The 21,816-nt window shown below is 40.8% G+C and overlaps 1 protein-coding gene across 3 annotated transcripts in view; it reads right to left on the bottom strand.

Annotated features, from left to right (window-relative positions):
* Positions 1–11,503: 11,503 nt before the first annotated feature.
* The window catches only part of LOC126238197 (uncharacterized), a 191,365-nt gene continuing 181,052 nt past the window's right edge, over positions 11,504–21,816 (bottom strand). For all 3 annotated transcript variants that reach the window (XM_049947776.1, XM_049947777.1, XM_049947775.1), the window contains exons 4-5: positions 17,064–17,178; positions 11,504–12,112 (exon numbers count right to left, since the gene is read on the bottom strand). In XM_049947776.1, coding sequence (XP_049803733.1) covers positions 11,966–12,112; positions 17,064–17,178 — 262 coding nt within the window. In that variant the 3' untranslated portion in view covers positions 11,504–11,965. The remainder of the gene's footprint in view (positions 12,113–17,063; positions 17,179–21,816) is intronic.

Raw genomic sequence — 21,816 nt, 5'->3', positions numbered from 1 at the left:
GTTGTGTGTGAATATGTTTAGTGCTGCCATGATCATATTGTGTTTCATACCAGTTTTTTCAGATACTACTGCATTACAAGCAATTACCTCCTATAATGCAAGTTTTCGTGTCTCCAATGTAACAGTCAGGAATTTTTTCACGAAATTATTTTGATAGAAATAACAAAACGAGGATATGTAACACCATTTATCGGTTTATCAAAGGCATTTGAATGTGTTAATTGTGCAAAATTATTTGGGATCTTTAAATTAATGCAATGTGAATGGTGAAATTGAAGCAAATATTATATATCTTCAAAAATTAAAATGTAAAGACCGAAATAATGTGTAAAAATGAAGATTTAAAATTAGGTATAAAGTAACAGCAGGTTCTTTCACATTACCGTATTTGTTTAGCTTTTATAGTGAGGTAGCAATGGAGCATCAACAAAAAATATGGTAAACAAAATCCCCATTCACAGTGTAATCTTTCCAGTTGACTCTTTTTAGTGGGGAACATATGCAGAATATATTTGGAAACCACACAGCTGAAGCAAAACCATGATCACTAAAGCAAAGATTATAAGAATAACTTACTTCAAAACTGATATAATTAAAGTACAGCATGTAGATAAATTGTAACATTTAGACACAATGAGCACAAAATATAACAATTGAGGCAGGGAAAAAATAAAAACAAAGGAATGAAGATTAGGTTTTAACATCTTATCGATAAGGTCATTATAGCTAAATGATAAAATTATATGAGGCTTCAGCAGCCCAATGGAATCTGTCTGATTCTACACAGAATTTGCAGCTAAGTTGGTCCTATTTTTAACACAATGTACCAACAATTCGTTGGGGGGGGGGGGGGGGGGCGGCAAACTGTGCCCACTGACGAAGACAGCACATCTATAAAACTACAGTCCTATCTCACTGATGTCCATCTATTGGAAAATTCTAGAACATTATGAGCCCAAAAACCTGTCAAACAGAGTGACCTCCTCCATGCTAACCACCATGGATTTTGGAAACATCCATCATGTGAAACCCAATTTGCACTTTTCTCTTGAGACACCATGAAGTAAATTGAGTTACACTATTCATTTTTTCAATATGTGGAATAATTAAGTTTACAGGATATGCATACGTGATTAGTGTTAACATTAATGAACATATCTTTTTAGTCCTGATCAAGCAACTACACTTAAAATGTTTTTATTTTATTATTGGCTACCAGTTTTTAAGTAGAAATTTGCTAGCAGTATGGGAGTTGTCCAGGAGAAATAATTAAGTTAGATTTAAAAGTTGCTTTGCTATCTGTCAGACATTTTATGTTGTTGGTCAAACAATCAAAAATGTTTTTTGGTGCATATTGAATTCCTTTATGAGTGATTGACAGTTCTAATAATGAGTAATAAAGGTAATTTTGCCCTCTAGTGTTGTGATGGATGATTTATGACGAATATCAGTGTATTGTGACTGCACAGTTAAAATGCCAATTCTTTGAAGAGGTACCTACATGACATCCCTGGGTGAACACCATATATTGTTCTTTCTTCTTTCTTTTGTGCAATAAATACTTTCCAAATGATGAGTTCCCCAGAAAATTATACCTTAAGACAATATTGAGTGGAAATAAGCAGAACAGACAAGGGGTTGATTTGATTGTTTCCAAGATTAGCAATTACATGAAGAGTAAAAGCAGCTGTACTTTATTGTTTGAGAAGCTGAGTACTAAGCTTCTCCCATATGTTCATTCAAAAATTTGGAGCGTTCTACTGTTTAGTTTTGTTGTGGGGCCCAAAAACAACTACAGTCATATCCACCCAAGTCAGAATTTGGGAACACGACAAAGAAAGGAGTTAAGAATGACTACACACTAATCAATAGCAGAGAAGATAGCTAAAACCAGGGACAGGGAGAAGGTATACAAAATACACCATAGAGAAACAGAGGTCCTGAACTAAAAATTAAATGGCCTTTACCATATTGGTATGACAGACAAAAAATAAAACTCTGTCGACAGCCTGCACATCGTTCGCTAAAATGGCCAGTAATTCAGATGGCAAACACAAACAAGAGCGTAAGTGTTAAAAAAAAAGTGCAATCTGTCAGAAAATGGCAGACCATCAAAGGCTGAGTACAATGAGTACAAAGTGGGGGGGGGGGGGGGGAAGCACCAGTAAACAAATGGCGATGGCTAAGAAGACAGTGCCCGATAGGCAACCTAGCTATAATGACCTCACAGCGACATGACAGACGAGGTCATCCAAACCACAGAGAGGCTTAATAATCTAGAGCTTGTTCCCATGAAGGGAGGACCAGTGGTGATGCCAAAGTGACACCACCTGCTGAGAGATGGCAACACAGAGATCGGAGGCAATGTGAGAACTACTAGTGAGCTGAGGTACGATGACTGCAGCTTTGGCAGCAGCGCCAGTGGCCTTGTCTGCTGTCACACCAATGTGACCAGGAACCCACATAAACATCACAGCGGCTTCATCAAGAGTGAGAAAGTGAAAGCTTTCCTGGACCTGTTGCACTAAGGGATGGACAGTGTACAACACGCGAAGGCTCTGAAGGGCACTAAGAGTGTCAGAGCAGATGACAACTGAAAAGCCTGTGTTGCCAGATGTACTGCATGGCCTGATACACAGTGAAAAGCTCTGCTGTAAATGCTGAGCAGTGTTCCAGAAGCAGATTCTGAAAAAACATCGGTGCCAATGATGAAGGCACACCTAACACCATGGGCAGCCTATGAGCCACCTGTGCACACCAAGGTACTATCACAAAGTTCCTTGCAAAGGTCATGAAAGTGAAGGCGACACAGTGAGACTGGATTAGTGTCCTTAGGAAGTAAATGAAGGCCAAAGCGAACACGGGCCACTGCACGAAGTCAAGGTGCTGAAGGGTTTACACCCACTGGGTAAGTTGCAAGTAGAGTGATGTTAAGCTGCTGGAATGAGCTGAGAGCGAAAGCCAGGAGGTAACAGAGGAGGGATGCACCCTACACTGACGATCAAAGGAGTCATCAAAGGAAGCATAGGATGGGTGGCCAGGCATGGCAAACAAACAGTATGCATATCTGCTGAGGAGAAAGTCATGGCAGTAGGACAGTGGTAGCTGGCAGCTTCTGCTTATGACTCAAATGGGCTAGTGTGAAAGGTGACATTGGCCAAAAAGATGCCCTGATGGTGGATAGTATTCAGATGGCATAAGAGGGATGGATGTGCAGATGCATAAATGAAACATCCATAATCTAGTTTCGAATAGACATGGGGCCACTACAAACGGTGGTTCGATCTGCTCCCCATGAAGTACCACCGAGGACACGTAGGACGTTGAGGGACTGCATACAGTGTGCTACCAGGTAACACACTTGCAGGGATGAAGAAAGTTTCATGTCAAGCATGGGCCCCAGGAATTCCATAGTTTCAACAAATGGAAGAGAAACAGGTCCAAGATGTAAAGACAGTGGAAGAAACCAATTGTGCTGCCAGAAATTCATACAAATGATTTTGTCAGTGGAAAAATGAAAGCCATTGTTGATGATACCTGAGTAAAGATGATTGAGACAACATTGAAGATGCCGCTTAATGAGACAGGTCAACAGAAAACTGCAATAGATGACAAAATAGTCAACATAAAGGAAACCGAGATGCCTGGTGGGAGACAGGCCACTTTAGGGTTAATGGTGATGGCAAAGAGGACGATGCTCAGGATCAAACCCTGAAGCACATTGTTTTCCTGGATAAACGCGTTTTGACAAGGCAGAACCCACACATACCATGAAAACTCTGTCTTTTAAAAATTCCTGAAGGAAACAGCATGCGGCCACAGGAGCCTCACAAAATCGAAAAACTTGGCCATAGTCGGATTTCTGCAGAAAATCATTCATGGCCAACTGTGGAACAGCATGCTTGGAATCAACACTGTGCAGTGGTAAGTAAATTGCAAGTCTCTAGCCACATACCAGCTGGACATGAATCTTAAGTTCCATCACCTTGCAAACACAGCTGGTGAGAGAAATGGGGCAGTAGCTAGAAGGAAAGTGTTTGTCCTTACCAGGCTTAGATATGGGTATCACAGTAGCTTCACACCACTGTCTGGGAAACGTGCCCTCTGCCCAGATGCCGCTGCATGTATTACACTGAAAGTGCTTGCCTGCAAGAGAAAGGCTGCAACATCTGAATGAGATGATCATATGGCCCTGGGGTTGAGGATCAGGATGAAGTGAGATCATCGTGCTCTAGCTCTCTCATAGTAAAAGCGGCATTGTAGCACACTCAATTCTGAGAAGAAAATGGTATCGCCAGAGCCTCCTCCACTCATTTCCGATGGAGAAAGGCAGGGCGATAGTGGAAGGATCTCAAAATCTCTGCAAAATGGCAGGCCAAGGCATTGGAGATAGCAATAGGGTCCATAATGATATCGTCTGCTACTGTCAGGGCGGAAATTGGGAACTGGATCTCTATCCCACAGAGCCATCTGAGAATGGCCCACATAATGGAAGAGGAGTGGAACTGTTAAAAGAACTAGTGAATGAAATCCAGCTAGCTTCTTTGCTATCCCAAAGAACACAACAACAATGTGCATGCAACTGTTTATAATGAATACAGTTTTCCATCATAGGATGACGGTTACGAATATGGAGAGCACTTCTCCACGCACAAATTGTGTTGGGGCATACCTCCTTCTACCAAGAGACCAGGACATGGCACCGTAAAGAAGTAGTGTGAGGAATAGAACATACTGAAGTGGTAAGTATAATGTTTGTAAGATATTCTACCTGATCATCACAACTGGGGAAGTGTTGTTTGTCGAAGGCCGCCAGAGAGGAGTAAAGCCTCCGGTCAGCCTTAGAAAGCTGCCATTTGGACATACACATAGGTGGGTAGGAGTCAGCAGGCCAATAGCACACGAGAAATGGTCGCTCAAGTATCTGTCAAAGAGAACAGACCACTCAAGATAATGGGCAAGCTGGACAGTGCAGAAGGTAGGTCTGAATGGGAACTTGCACTTGGAGTCAAAGGAATGTGGGTGCTCCTGTGTTGAGGCAGAGGAGGTTAAGTCAATTGAGAAGGTCAGCCAAGAGGGCACCTTTTGGGCTTTTTCTGGGAGAACAGCAAAGGGGATGGTGCAGACTAAAGTCACTGAGCAGCAGAAAGGAGTGAGGTAGCTGCCCAATAAGCTGGTGGAAGTCTGCCCTGGTGATATCCAAGGATGAACAGATATAAATGGTACAAAGAGAAAACGTCAAGTAAGGAAGGAAGGAAGGAAGGAAGGAAGGAAGGAAGGAAGGAAAAGGCAAACTGCAACAGTTTGAAGGTGGGTAGTCAGGGAAATGGGTAGACTATGATCACCACATATGAGCAGCATGACTCCCCTGTGAAAAGGAATGCCATCCTCGGTGGTGGTGGTGGTGGTGGTGGTGGTGGAGTCAAAAGGGTCTGGGAAGATATGCAAGGGCTCAAAGCTGTCTGAAGATGCAATTTTTTTCCTGGACACAGAACAAGTGGACGCTGCAATTCTAAAAGCAACTGTAAACTGTTTGATCGAAGGATAGTCATAACAAGGAAAGGTGAGGAGGGAAAAGTACCTGCCCCATGAGATCTACAGTGGTATCAGCAGTCTCCTCCTGTCAGCCTGTGGACTCCAGGCAGGAAAATGGTTGTGCACACTGGTGATGTGGAGGTTGGCCGGTTGAGGATATCATGTGGCAACACCCTCTGAGAGTATCTTCATCTTGGTGGAAGAAAAGACTGCCTTCGGCCTTTGTTTGACTCTTGGAGCCTTTCCGGTTGGCACAGGAAGACTTGGATGTTTCTTGGGAGGGATGTAGGAAGTCTTCATGGGAGTATTCCTTCTGTCCTTTCTGGCCTGCCAGTTGTGTAGCGGAAGACTTCACCCTGTGAGGTGGAAGTTCGTGGCTTGTTGCACAGCTGGAGGAGGAGATGGGGATGCTACCATGATGCTGGGCAATTTCACAACAATGGTGCTACATTTGAGGTCACATGTCTGCGTGGACATGTCCTCCATGTAGCAAGATGTAGCAAGAACAGTACTGTAAGTGCCAGATGAGAGAACACAAGGATTCTGTCTAGCCAACAACTTGCAAGTGACCAGGTAAGGCACTTTACTTCACCCGCATCTCCTGGACAGCCTGCTCATCGAGATACATGGGACAATCGCAGGAGGCGGTGGCATGGTCACCATTGCAGTTGATGCAGCTGGGAGAAGGTGGCGAACGATCACCCTCATTAGCATCCCTACCACAGGTTACAAATTTGACTGAGTATCATCAGGACACTTGAGTGTGACTGTAAAGATTATCTGGTAGCAGTGCATATACGGTCTGTGATAACTTCATAACAAGCATTGATCTTTGACAGAAGAACCACAATCAAAAGTGAGAAAAAGTGTGTGTGTGGGCACAAAGGATCCATCTACTTTTTTCATCACCCGATGGACTGCAATGACACCATGATCAGAGATGTATGTTTGGATTCATGCCTTGGTCAGACCACTGAGCAGCCTAGTGTGACACCACAGGAAGAATTCAGTGTTTGATGGGTCTCGACGTGAACAGGATAGCCATGGAGGAGCAAAGCTGCAAGCAGTTTTTGTGCTTGAGGCTCAGAAGTAGTCTCCAAAAGCAAAGTGCCACTGCATAAATTAAAGCAGGGTTTCACAGGGCTAACAATTGCATAAACACCTTTCTGAATAATAAATGTATTTACCATATTGGAGAACTGACCATCTTCAGTATGTGAAACCATGAGGAACCATGGTGCAGCTGGCAGAGTCTGAATTATTAGCCTCATTCCAGTTATGTTTTGTAGACTGACTGTGATGATTGGCTCATTGTGAGAAAATCCCCACAATTGCCAGCATCTCCGAGGGTGCGCTCCTTCCATCTGGGAGCCCCCTTCAGAAGGGGGCGCACCTACCTTAGGTGATTGTTCACACCTCACAAACACCTGACAGGGGCCAAGGAGCAATTTGGGAAGGTAACAGCTAAGGCAATCACCCCTCCCTGTGCCTGGCCTGTACCAGGGGGTACATGCAAACCCTACCTGTCAACTCAGGGCTTGGAATTACATGTTACTCAGTCACCTATTACATATCTGATGCATGCGCTGCCCTTCAGGGGCACACAGTGGGAGGAGGAGGAGGAACCTCACGTAAAATCAGAGGAAGGATGGGCGGGGGGGGGGGGGGGGGAGACATGGTGAGACTGTTCCCTTATTGGCCACTGAAAACTCAGAACAAATTTCCAAAAACATCCCAGTCATGTTGCCCAAGAGAGGGGAAAAAAGAGGATAGACGTACAGCACAGGAAGGGAAACTATCCTGCCAAGGCTGGGATGTCATGGTACATTCTACTGTATTTATTGTCTTCTGCTCATGTGTTCCATCAATTGTTGGCATGACTCCTTTGTTGTACAGAATTGTTGCTTTCTCTCCAATTAGTTTAATGCAATCAGGTGGATGCAAAAATTCTGAAAAACATTTGACTTGGTATCACAGCAACAGATATTAACAAAAGTACAGTTTGTATCAAACAAAATTTTTGACTAGACTGAGGATGCATGGGGGAGGGGGGAAGAGCATATTATCTTGGAATGAGAGTCAGTGACATAAGAACTAACTTCAGATGTGCCCCAGAAAATTTGTTAGGAGCCTTGTTTTTCTTATTGTCTAGTAATGACGTGTCAGACAAAATTAACGGTAACCTCTGACTTTTTGCTGATGACACTTATAATATATGAAAAAATTTAAGTATTCATCATATCTTGATAAGAGAGTACAATCAGGAAAAATTGAGGACATGTTTCGAATCCTCAGAAGTCTAAGATTTCATTCGTCAGTAAATGCAGGAAAGTAGGTTTGTATGACCAAAATGTCAACAAGTAACAGATGCAATCAGCTGACTCGTGCAAGTATCTTGGTTTAACAGTGTTTAACAATAACTTCTCAGATGGAAAATACATAAAATTAGGGAAAGGCAACCACTACCTATAGCAGACCAATACATGGAACTCAAACACACACTTGTCTTTCTCTTTTTCTAGTAGTAGAGCACCCATGAGAAGCTGAAGAAAGCACTAAGACAGTTTTTCTTTTCATAAGTACTTTAGACAGAAAAACAAGATAAGAAGAATGATAAAGTAGATGCCAAGTTTGTTATAGGCAGTGGTAGTACTGAGCACTTCACCTGGAAGGAAAATTATGTCAAATATGAAAGGCTATGAAGGTTTAAAAATTAAGATTGCTGATGGAAATTCACATATTCTATTTTTGATGGTCAAGCTGAATAACAACAGGTGTTTTTGACTTGTCGAGAAATTTTTTTGCCAATAAATATTCCTGAGAAATGAGGAGTGGCAGTATTTGACAAGAGAAAGGTGAAGGTAGTGAAAGGTGGAAATGTTATTTTAGAAGGCAATAAATCAGAAAATGGACTGACATCACAGACATCAAAAGTGACTGAAAAGTAAGCACCAATGGCACAAAAAACTAGGATGTCTGAAGAAAATGCCAGGAATGTATGATGGTGCGAAACATGTATCATGACAAAGCAAGTAAGAAATCCATTCAACCCTATGTGACAGAGGAATCACACCTCTTGAGATTATTTACACTAATGTATGTGCTAAGGTAAGCTCACCACCTTGTCTCAATGAAGAATGTTTTCAGTATGTCTGTGATTACACACTTTTCTTGAAAATGTATTTTTGGCACACAAAAGGTGAAACAGAAGACCACATCAAGGAATTTTTAAGTCACAGTGAAGTTCATTTCAGTTTGAAGACAGACAAAAAAATGAGATGTGCCAGACTGGAAAGTTTTCTGAAGCAAGAGATGAGTTTACTCTTCAATATGAAGATAAAAAAGGAGATGCCAAAGGAGGAGGAATAAATCTGTACAAAACTGAAATTTTGAAGAAGCGAGAAAGAAGCGAGAAAGAAGCGAGAAAGAAGCGAGAAAGAAGCGAGAAAGAAGCGAGAAAGAAGCGAGAAAGAAGCGAGAAAGAAGCGAGAAAGAAGCGAGAAAGAAGCGAGAAAGAAGCGAGAAAGAAGCGAGAAAGAAGCGAGAAAGAAGCGAGAAAGAAGCGAGAAAGAAGCGAGAAAGAAGCGAGAAAGAAGCGAGAAAGAAGCGAGAAAGAAGCGAGAAAGAAGCGAGAAAGAAGCGAGAAAGAAGCGAGAAAGAAGCGAGAAAGAAGCGAGAAAGAAGCGAGAAAGAAGCGAGAAAGAAGCGAGAAAGAAGCGAGAAAGAAGCGAGAAAGAAGCGAGAAAGAAGCGAGAAAGAAGCGAGAAAGAAGCGAGAAAGAAGCGAGAAAGAAGCGAGAAAGAAGCGAGAAAGAAGCGAGAAAGAAGCGAGAAAGAAGCGAGAAAGAAGCGAGAAAGAAGCGAGAAAGAAGCGAGAAAAGGAGGAGGAGGAGGAAATAAGATAAAAACGTATCAGAAACAAAGACTTTAGGCTTGCCAAAGAGACATGATCATGTTGTGCTCACATACAAGAAATACAGTAAAGGTGAAGAGAAGGAAAACTTGAAGGCTTAAATGAAAAGAATAATTAAATAAAATTGAAAAATGGCCTCTGCTGAAGGAAGAAATTGCTCACAGAAAAGAATTAAAGGAAAAATCTATTTTTAAAGAGAAAGAACAAAGGAAAGTATAAATCTAGGCTCATTGCAAGAGGTTGACAACAGAATGAAGGAAAACTGGTTTTTAAAGTTTTTTTTATTTCTGTTATACAAAATATTTACCCGAGATTTCTTTTTGCACTTGCTGCACAAGAATATTTGATAATTATGACAGCTGATGTCAAAACATCCTCTCAATAGTGAAATGAAAGAAGTTTTCATGGAAGCTCCAGAGGGATGCAAAGCACCTGGGAAAGTTTACCTTATAAAAATGCACTGTATGGATTGAAACAAGCTCCTTCACAATGGAATAGCAAACTGAACAAGTTTCTTAAGAAAGTAAAGCTCACCCAACTGAAATCCGACCAATATTTAAAAATCATATACTGAGAGGATCATCTCTCTCACAGTACATGTTAGTGGTTGATTCTATTTGGAGAAGACCTCTGTCAAATGAAAAATCTTCTGCAAAAACTGAAGAAAAAAATTGGATATAATTGATGACCCAACAATTTATCCTGGACTCAAAACCAAAAGAGCAGAAGGTTTCTAAATTTATCAAAAGAGATTTACTGAAGTACTTATGAAGAGGTGCAGAATGGAAAATCCAAAACAGTAACCACTCTAATTTCACAACAAGGAGAAGTTGAAGAAATCAATGTAGCAAAGTCAGACTTCTCATACTCTGGAGAAAGAGGCAGTTGGTTGTATTTAGCATGTAAAACAAGGTTTGACTTGGCATATGCAGTGACCCATGAAAGTATATCAAATGAGTGATCCAGATCACTCAGTAACCCATAATATGAAGACAACTTCAAGATACCTGAGAATCAATGACAGGGGATGGAATATTTCACTCATGAGGAAAAAAAGGAAAATAAATTTACAAGAACAAGCAATAGTGGTTTAGTGTGACTTAGATTTTGCAGATGACAGGAAATACAGAAAAAGTACTGCAGGATTTAAGTATATTTCTGTATAATAATTACCTAATCACTTAGTGTTGCTGCCACCCCCCCCCCCCCCCCATTAAAGGGAAGGTTAGGTCTGTAAGTATAAATTGTTTACTAACCTTATTTAGCAATAAACATGTACTACTAACAGCCTATCAAACAGGTATTGGTTGCATTTAACTTACCAGGTACAAAACTCAGATTTTCTTTTTCACATACCACAACAGTCACTGGAGTGCACATTGATATAACATGCACAAACATGAAATCTATTACACTGGTAACTATTCCTTTATGACTGTCTTAAGTTTTAAAACAAAAGAAATGTAGTTTGAAACTGTAAATGAAGGTTCTTAAAAATTACTGCAGTAATTGCTTGTAAGAAGGTAAGCAATTTGAGCTAGTTAAGTGAAAACTTAAGTTCTGTACAGAAATTACTCATTTCAAGATGATTCTGAGCATTTTCTTGAACAACGTCCTTTTTAAATTTTACTCAAATATCAGTAGCATACAAGACTTATATGTCGGTAGTTAACTATCAAAACAACCCTGTAGTGTGTAAAATAGTACTGTTAAACACTATCAAACTGAATATTGCCAAAGATGAAAATACATTCAAATGCATGTGAGGGTGATCTATAATACAAATTTGTGATTATGCATCTCAGCGAGAATACCTAAAAATATTTTCATGTATCAAACCAAATGCATGAATTGTGACTTATAAAGTCCATAGTCTATGAATGTTTTACAAAATAACCTTATAGAAACTTTATGTCACACAATAGATTCTCTGAAATGCTTTCTTAATGTTAAAATTGGAAAAACAAATTTGAATGATTTTCTTTGCGTGTTGACTGTTGTAATTTATATATTGAAATAACTTTCACTACTTGCTAAGGCAGAAGGCTCATTATTTGTTCAATATTCAAAATTCATTCTTTATTTAGAGCTGTAACTTTTAGTTTCACCTATAAGACATTTACTGCCTGACATACTTTCACATTACATTCTGTTTTATTTCTTAACACCAGACATTTTGGACGAGCAGCTGATCTTGTTCCCTTATTTTAGAAATCACCACCACACTTTTTCCATATTATTTTTCACTGTTCACAAAAATTGCTAGCATTGGCAACACTGTACACAAGCACTGCATTACAGTTGAACACACAATCTTCCAAGTTGGATGAAGCTAAAACATTCTAGAAAATAGGACAGTTTTCATGTATAAAGCTTGGTGAGTAGCACATACAACATGCTTCTGTTATATATTGAAGCTCATTTGGAATTTACCATTTACATGTTTTAGATGTAAATAATATTCATTTAAATAGATTAAACATTCATTCAGAAGCTAAAGTACTAAAAATTATATAAATTAAGCTTCAGAGTCAGAAGGGACTTGTAACAGCTCCCCATCAAACAGATGATTATATGGATTGCATGGTATTTCTATTGTAGATATGTAATACCGAGAGACTGGAGTTTCCACTGATTCACTGAATCTTCTTGGGGCCAGGCGTGTCTGTGGTAACATAAAAAAATAATTATAGTGCTACACAGTTTTTAAATGTCTGTTCACAATATTTGAAGTTCACTTTTTAAAACATGGATTTTATGAGGTACAGATGGGCAGTATTCATTATTCTAGTACATAACAAAATTCAGTAATTAATTTACCAGCTAATTATTTACTAAGTCTTAATTACAGATGTGAAAAAAAAAACAGGAAAGGTTCTATATGTGGTTTTGTTGTTTACGGTAGTTCCACCCTCCCCTTCCACCCAGTCACCCACCGGCAATCTTTCAGGAATTCCTCACTTTTAAACTGGCCTGACTTTTCTTTCCTAAATCCTTCCCTGATGAGTCCAACATCACTCCTATTGAACATACTACTATCCGTAACCTGAAAGGAAATCCGGATTTTATTGTCCTTCCTGCAGTGAAATGCTCCACTGCAGTGGTCATGAATCATAGTGACTGTGTGGCTGAGTGTGTGTGTCAACTTCCGACACCTGTGCATACGAACCTTTCAGCTATGATTGCATCCCAGAATTCCAATACCTTCAGGCAGCTTCTCAAGGCTTTAGGTCCATCTCACAACCTGACAAATGAATCCATTTCCCTCCTCACACCAGCAACTAACCACACTCCTACCTTTTTCCTACTCCCCAAACTCCACAAACAAACAACAAAAGTCTCCCTACTGGTAGACTCATTGTGGCTGGATACAGTGCTCCCATAGAAGAAACCGAAACCTTTGTTGACCAACATATCCAAACCATTGTATAAACTCCCATCCTCTACCCAAGAGGCAGCTCACTTCCTTTGCCGGTTCTCCACAGTTCCTCTCTCGTTATTTCTAGACTCATTGTTGATGAGTTGGTCACTGCAGATGCAATGTCCCAGTACACCAACATTCTCCAGATGCCAAACCCATCACCTCTTTCCTAATCGTCCTGACCAACCACGTCCTGATCAACAATCATTTAACTTTTGAAGACCAAATCTAAACAAATCAATGGTACTTGCATGGTGCCATCCTATTCCCACTTATTTATGAGCAGTATGGAAGAATCCTTCCTATCCAGTCAACACCTAAAAGTTCACCTGCTTAGCTGGGTGATAACATGCTCGCTTCCCATGCAAGTGGGTTCAGGTTTGATTCTCGGCCAGGTTGCAGATTTTCTCCGCGTCGGGGAGTGGGTGTTTTGTTGTCCTCATTATTTCATCCTCATCACCGGTGCACAAGTCACCCAGTGTGGTGTTGGCAGCCGAAATTCCCCAGAAGGGGCCTCCCGGCCAACAATGCCATATGTTCATTTCATTTTAACATCTAAAACCTCTTGTTTGGTTCATACTCATTGAGGACATTTTCACAATCTGGACTCACACTAAGGACAGCCTCTGTTCTTTCCTCCATAATCTCAGCACCGATTCCCAAATTCACATCATCTTGCCCCTCCCTTCCTAGATGTTTATTTCCACCTCTCAGACAGCTCCATAAATACATGTCTATATCAAGCACACCAACAACCAACAGTACCTCAATTTTCACAGCTGTCATCAATTTCATGTCAGAAAGACCCTTCCTTACAGCCTTGCCATCCATGGACACTGCATCTGCAGCTGAAAGCAATAGTTGTCAAAAAACACTGGTAAGCTTACCAGAGCATTTACTGACTGACAATATCCAATCCAGCTCATACATAAACAAGGATCCTATGCCATGTGGTTCACTTGACGCCAATAACCTGTTAACCACACAATGAGCAGCATTCCCAGTATAACCCTGGCCTTGAAAAACTCAGCCACATTCTCCACCTGGGCTTTGACTACTACTTGTCCTGTCCTGAGATGAGGGATATCCTACCCCAGATTCTACCTACATCCCCAAAGTAGTGTTCTGCTGCCCATCCAACCTACAGAATATTCTTGATCATCCCTGTTCTAATCGTATTCCCAATCCTGCACCCCATGGTGTGGTCAGCCCAGATGGAGACCTGTCCCATATGACTACCCACTATCACCTACCACAGTCCACTCACAGGCACTTCCTATCCAATAAAAAGCAGGGCCACATGTGAAAGCTGCGATGTAATGTATCAGATAGGCCACAGTTCTATGCAGGCACGACAAATCAATTGCTACTCACATGAATGGCCACCACCAAACTGTGGCAAACGCCAAACTTGATCGTTTAGTTGCTGAACATGCTGTACACCATGACAATTGACTTCAACAGCTGATTCATTACACAGGCTCTTTGGATATGAAGTGTCTTCACTCCATCCTGTGGTTTTGCAGTCCCCTTCACCCACTGCCTCACTTTGCCTATTCTCTTTTTTGTCCACACCACTCTTCCATCCAGATCATGCACTGCCTTTTCCCACCACTCTTCCTCCCCTCTCCCCATGCAGGCATTCTCCCTATCCCCTTTATCAACCCCCCCTCTCTCTCCCCCCCCCTCCCCCCTCATTCCCCACCAACTCTTCCTACATCTCTTTTTGTACTGTCTGTACCCTTTTCATCTTCTTGTGTACCCACAGAGTCATCTGTCCAAAGACCTTCCTCTTTCCTGCTAGCCCCTCCTTACCAACAGCTCACAACTGCTTTCAGTGATCAAGTATCAGTAATTAGCCCTTACTTGGCCATGGGAGTGTGCCTTTGGTGTGGGTGGTTGTGTGTGTGTGAATGTTGTGTACCATTATCAGAAAAAGAGCTACTGCTCAAAAGCTGTGTGAAAAATGTTTTCTGTTATGTGTTTCTCTGCTCTACGCATCAATCTGCTATAGGTGAATAGTTGCTATTCCCTTATCTTATGTACTCCAGTACAATGAGAGATGCTTCAAAGAGCATATCACATTGAACTGAGCTTCTCGAATGTCTTATTTCCTTTCATTTAAGTAATGGATGTGACACACTACTGTCTTCTGCTGGAAAATGGTGAGATCAGATGAGTAAGCTGAAAGCAGCATAACACTGCATTTATTCCGGCTAGTGACTGATGCAACTCAAGTCTTGCAAGTAACAAAGGTTCACCAGAGGTCTGTAAGCCATGAATTACATAAAAAAATAGAGAGCTGTGATGAACACAGAAACTAAACAAATCACTGACTGATTTCTCTCCATCATGCAGTAGATGCCATCACAAAGCTATGGTATGAGAGTGTACAGTTCTGCAAGGTTCGCAGGAGAGCTTCTGTGAAGTTTGGAAGGTAGGAGATGAGGTACTGGTGGAATTAAAGTTGTGAGGACGGGCGTGAGTCATGCTTGAGTAGCTCAGTTGGTAGAGCACTTGCCCATGAAAGGCAAAGGTCCCAAGTTCGAGTCTCGGTCTGGCACACAGTTTTAATCTGCCAGGAAGACCCAAAAAGTTGTTTGGTCACTGAACCACTGAAAATACCTCTGCTGTCCAAGAAAGTTAAATTTTCGCCTAGAAAATAGATGGAATTTCAGTACGATTTACAACCCTAGGGATTTAACTGCCATGTTTATTGATGGATAATCTATCAACACATTCAACCTTAAAGAACATAGCAGCATCAAAACAGCAGGTTTCCCAGTACAATCCCTTACTCTTCTGGGGCTGTCCTGCTGAATAATCTGTTAGGGTATGTTAAACCTTGATTACAATACCACAGGATTTATGAAGATATGTTCTAGCAGTCTAGTTCACAGATGGACAGTGACACTGCAGATTTTTTTTATAATTCTCACATAATATTTTGTTTTGTTGTAATAAAGTATTGGTATGTTGCTTTGTATGACATGCTATTTATGTCAAATGTTTTCATATGAGGACTGAAAATCTTCTGTCTCTAAGTACAAACTATTTTGTCCAAAGGTTTTTCATTTAATGCAGAACCATTTTCCCCATCTCTTCATTTCTAAAAATTGCAGTTAAACTCAACTTCAGACAATTATGCCAATTTGTTTTTGTGTATTTTGTGCTGTAACATATCACTTTTGGTAAAGTGACATGTTACCCAATATCTACTTGGCTAACAAATGACTGGCACAGATAAAGTACTTATTATTAGTTAATTTGTTTAGAATTGTGAACTGTTTGGAAGTTTTATTGTTTGAGCATGTAAACTGGTCTGGACATACAGCATGTGTGTCCAAGGTGGGACTAAGATGGCAGTTACTTCATGAAGCTACAACCAAGCTGGGAAAAGCTAGTTGATTAACGGAAAAGAAACTGCCATGACAACAGAAGTGACAAAGAGGGGAGACTAAGCTTAGCAGTCAGATGGTTCAGAAAATTATGTAAGGTCAATGCGAGATCGATGTATGTTCTTGAATTGTAAATGGTTACCTGCTTTACAGTATTTTAACTCAAGACACAATATAATGTTACTGAACAGAAGAACTATCTATTTTTTGTTAGAGTTGCAAAGGTGAAGTAGTTCACAGCAAGAATAATTACACGGTTTATCCAAACAGTATTTCAAGAGGGAGCAGTTCATAATTTAAGAGCAACAGCAGTTGCAGTCTGACCATTTATGCTTTTTCAGAAACTGGCAACACTTTGTACTTCATTACATTCAAAAATACTGTTTTTAAAGTTAACAGTGTCAGGTGACTTGACTTTTGAGATTTAGTTATGCTAACAGCTGGAATGTTTCTGACTTTTTGTACAACAAAATAAAAACCAATGCCAAATATAAATTTGGATGGTTTTCATTTATAGCTGATAGTATTATTTACATGTTCAAAAACCACATGAAAAATAAATGTGAAATATATTAACTGTCCACATACCAGAGTCAGGAGGCATTATTTACTACTCATGAAGCTTGTTTTCCAAAATATGACTGCTAATTAGTAGTAAAATCGAGTTTTTGATCCTATTGTGTAATATCTAAATTTCTTAAAATTGAATACCTAGGGAGTTTCAGGCTGTACATTGATTGTAGCTGCATCCACAAGGAACAGCATTAATAAACCTAAAAGACCAATTTACAACATACCTGAAATCTGACGTCTTCAGTGTACTTTTTCCTGGTTGAACCCAGAGTTATTAAAACTGTACTGGAATAATGGACAGGAACATTGCAAGGCTCCAGCCAGCAGACTGTAGTGTACCTAAAACAGGTATAATGTTGAAAATCTGTTTTTACCTACCAGTACATGACAAAATCAGTATACATATTTAAATTTTTGAATTTTTGCAGCAGGGATAAAATTTAGAACATTATGTGTAATTAAACTCCTTGTCAAGGAAAGTGAGATACAAGCAGTGGTTGAGGAGAGCTTAACTACAGTGTGTAATATACAATATTATCTTCTTAAAAACTTACACAAATGATTTTACAGCATAAGATAATATAGTACTCTTTAGTATTCTGTGTAGTTTAACTAACAAGAACCTCGCACATGTTAAAGATTAAAATTAATCAGTGGTACAAGAAGAGGCTCATACTGCATATGAGAATTTGTGCTCACTAAACATTTTACAACTTACTCTGCCTCCATTTCATTCAGCCTTTTATCATATGTCATCTTAAGGCAAATACTCATTTAATCTTAAGTCCCATAATATTTTGGAAGTTTTCACAAAGTTCCAGTTTTAAATGCATTACTCAAGTTGCACAGTTATTGCTAAAAATATTGACAGATCTTATGTAGGTAAAATCTGAATCCTCTCACTTTCATCTTGTGATCCAGTAATTTTACTGTTTTCATTGATTGAATTTTGGCACAAAATGAAATTTTATCATCTGACATTTAATGAAATTTACACTTACTTCCTGCATTAAACTTTTATATCTTCTAGCTCTTCTAGTTTTGAAATTACAGAAGTGAGTCCATGGTAATGTTCACCTGTATTTTGACAATTAAGGAGCTTTGTACTGCAATTTATGGCACAAGGCCTGATACCTCAAAATGACAATCTACAAAAATAAGCTATGCTTTTACATTATGTTATTCATTACAGTCAGTCTGTGCAACTATGTATGTATGTATGTATGTATGTATAAAAAGCCCATTAAAAGGACGAGAACACATTTGTGACTTAATTCATCTTTTAAAACATGCAAATGTTATTTCAGAGCAAATGCTATAGAACAGAACAAGAAGAACATTCTTGTTAAGAAGAAATTGAAAGCTCAACCCTCCATGGCACAGAGCACTGGTGGGCAATCGCCAGTTTGCAGGCTGGATCTGACCCCCCCCCCCCCCCCCCCCCCAATGTTTTCAATCTGGCCCATGGAAGAAACTGGGGGAGAGAGTGAGGCATTGCAGAATTTTGCAACAGAAGTTTTTAAGGCAACTATTGGGAAGCACCATAAGTGAAGAAACGATGTTTGTGATGCATAAATAAATGTAAACTTCTGAAGATAAGAACATAAAATGAATGTACTCTCAAAAACATATGTTTTTAAAAATAAATTGTTGGTGCGTTGTGTCAAGAAAAGGGTGCAGTTTATATCTGTGTGTTACCCTATAAACATTAACATCACAGACATTGAAGTTTGACTTCATGCACTAAGAGGGGTGCTGTCTTGTCACATAATGAAGCAGCCCGTGAGCTTAAGTATGTATGTCAGATATGACCACAGGTCACCAAATGTTGTCCACACCTGGTATAGAGGAACTACATGTGGAGTTAATACCTGTGAAAATTATTAACTGAAGTGTTTAGTATCATCCCAGGAATGGCAACACCTTGGAATTGTCACTTAAAACCTTTACTATGCTAGCCAATGGTGAATCAACTACAAAGTGGGAAGTTGAACCCTGGAAGAAGGAATGAATCTTGACAAGTGAGTAAATCTACAGGGGAATAGATAGTACAAGCACTACACAGAGAACAAGTATGAAGGAAAACAACAGATGACCACTGCAAGCAATTCACAACACAGCACACTGATCAGCCCACTGCACAAGGCTAAGACTTCATCCATAGGCACTGAAAACAACATTAGAACTGCCTGGCTAGTTCTATTAGCAGCAGCAGCAGCAGCAGCAGCAGGTAAACACCTGGGTCACTGGTTCTGGCAGCATTCTCAACTATTCCACACCAGTCCCCTGCACCCATCTTTATGTCCACTGGCAGGGATACTAGATTTCTCCAAACTGAAAAGGCCACATAGGGCTGAAAATTGCCCAGTTAGTGCCGTGACCATCGCAAAACTTGAGATGGTGAGAGATTCCCTGGCAGTGGATCTACTGTGAAGTAGATATCAGTGCATGTTACTCCACTGGGAGGGTGGCAGATTGTGGAGGCTCATGTAGTAGTTGATCTGCTGACATGGGCAGGACAAGGACTCCACCACCGGTAAGCAAGGAAAAGAAGGCACCATTTCAAATTAAATGTGTTTCACAATGGGAGGCACAGGAGCTAGTCCTGTGGGTGCCATAATCCAGTCAAAGGTAAGGCAGTGGAGAGAACAGTGGGGACAGCAGCAGGTGAGCACATTGCCACAGTTGTGTGGCTCTCATCATAACAACACCATGATCAACACCGTCCACCTACTAGGATGGAGATGGCAGCATCGAAGATTGAACAGGTTATGTGTGCAACTGATTAGAATGAAGGCTCAGCAGTTCTTGACATATCCACCACAAACAACTGTACCTTTTTTCCCCACCACTACACCTGATAGACAACCCTGCTGCTAGCTGAAAGATCAGGTCCCAGTGGCCCTGTGAGAAAAATGTGGCTGACCATTGTGGTTTGAGGCATGTGACTAAGGGTGCAACAATCCAGAAGACTTTGCAGTTGGTACCCATGCAATCATCCACTGGACTGCAACCATTAACTGGCACTGCCTAGTACATAGCCAGAAAACTTTATATGGCATCATTGCAGGATGAGGCAGACAGACTACTTCATTTGAGTCTAACTTATGCAAAAATTGTTCCACCTCCTAGTTAGATGCCGAGTGAAATGGAGCAGTAGTCAAATGCTGGATACCATTGTGGATGCAAAAGTCTTCAAGGTTCTGTGAAACAAACTGGTGACTTACTAGATCCAAGGGTCCAGTGGGAGCCCTCAATTGCAAGACTGACTGACAGCACACAAACAGTTGCCATCAATGCAGAAGAGGATTGCTTGCCACATACTGGGAATTTGACCATTCACCAACCAGCAACAACCATGTTTCCCAAAAAGAGGCCCATAAAGTCTATGTGAACACTGTCCTAAGGGTGTTCAGGATTGGTTGAGGGGAAAACTGACATGGCAGCACAGTCTGGTTTTATGCTGAGGCCCTATGTCTGAATACAGTTTTCAATATCATGATTGACCATAGCCTTCATGTGTGTCATACTCCAGTGTGATGCACATGCCTATCTCTGTAGTTGGTGGGCAGTCCTACCTGGCAGTTTGGAATAAGGGCTGAATAAGGAAACCAGTGGCTTGTTGTCTGATCAGCAGGAACTTTGCACAGTACAAGAAAATGTGATTTTTAATTCCCAAAATGACAGCATGTGCCTCCTTTTCCACTGTGAATAATTCTGTTGAAAGTGTTTCTGATGCATAAGTGGTGGGCTGCTTGGTGCCATCCAGGTTATGATGTGACAGGACTGAACCACTGCCATATTGGAACATGTTGATGGCTAAGGTTAAACATTCCCCCAGCATGAAAGAAGCCAGACAGGGAGCAGAGCACAAATACTGGTTAAGGACTGAAAAGCCCATCAACAATCTGGAGACCAGGCAAATTTGATACACTTTTGCCAAATCCAGTTAAGAGGATGGCAGATGCATGTAGCTGGGGGAATGAACTTACCTTAATACGAAATGTCTGATATGGACTCTAGCTCTTTCACATTCCTGTATGCAATCAGGACAACAATGGCTTCTATATGCTCATCCCTATGGGCAGAAAGTGCACACTTGTGGGAGGGGGGGGGGAATTTACGCTTTTCTGATTTGTGATGAAAGCCTTTCTCCAGCAGGCACTGGAAAACTGCCTGCTTATTCTACAAATACTACTCTCACATGGAGCCCATGACCCAGATGTCAATGAGGCAGTTCATGCCGTAAGGAATGTCCTCAATCAAATGCTGTTAATATTGTTGATAAATTCCAGGCAGGGACAAGATCCCAAAAGGGACGTGATTAAGCACTAAAACACCAAGAAGTGACTGCATGAGAAATACTGGACCCCTTACAACTTCAACAAGACTGGTCACTGAATGGGATACCTGTCTGCAACACACTGCACACTGATCCAAATTGCTGTAAACGTGCACAGTGCTGTCTGACTTCTGGATGACCACCAAAGGGGGGGCCCACTGACAGAAATAAGTGAAAAAGTTCTGCGGTCTTGTCAATGCCGCAACTCTACCTTATCACACAAGGTGAAGGGAATGGGATGAGAGACAGAAAAATTTAGGTATTGCAGACAGCTTAATGGAGATAGGTGCCTCAAAACTGCCTGCCTGACCAAAGCCTGTATGGTTGTACAGCCATAGTAAAAGAGTCCAAATCTTGGAAGGGGCCAGACAGACACTGAATGCACTTTATGAGCTATATAGGTGCCACAAACAGGAAAAGCATCTAACCTAAAAATATTGAGCCAATGGTGAATTTATCACTAACAATGTAACTGCCATTGCACATCCTTGTAATGTGCAGAGATGGAGAACTGCTCCACCAAAGGAATACACTGTTTACTGTAAGACAACTTGATGGAGTGGCCATAACAATTCAGTGAAGCCCAGGAGGCAGTATGTAAGTTGATTAGGCTGGGTGCCACTCCCCTGTGAATG

The sequence above is a fragment of the Schistocerca nitens genome, chromosome 1 (assembly GCF_023898315.1).
Source record: "Schistocerca nitens isolate TAMUIC-IGC-003100 chromosome 1, iqSchNite1.1, whole genome shotgun sequence".
NCBI classification, from domain to species: domain Eukaryota; kingdom Metazoa; phylum Arthropoda; class Insecta; order Orthoptera; family Acrididae; genus Schistocerca; species Schistocerca nitens.
This window is presented reverse-complemented; position numbering and strand designations above follow the sequence as displayed.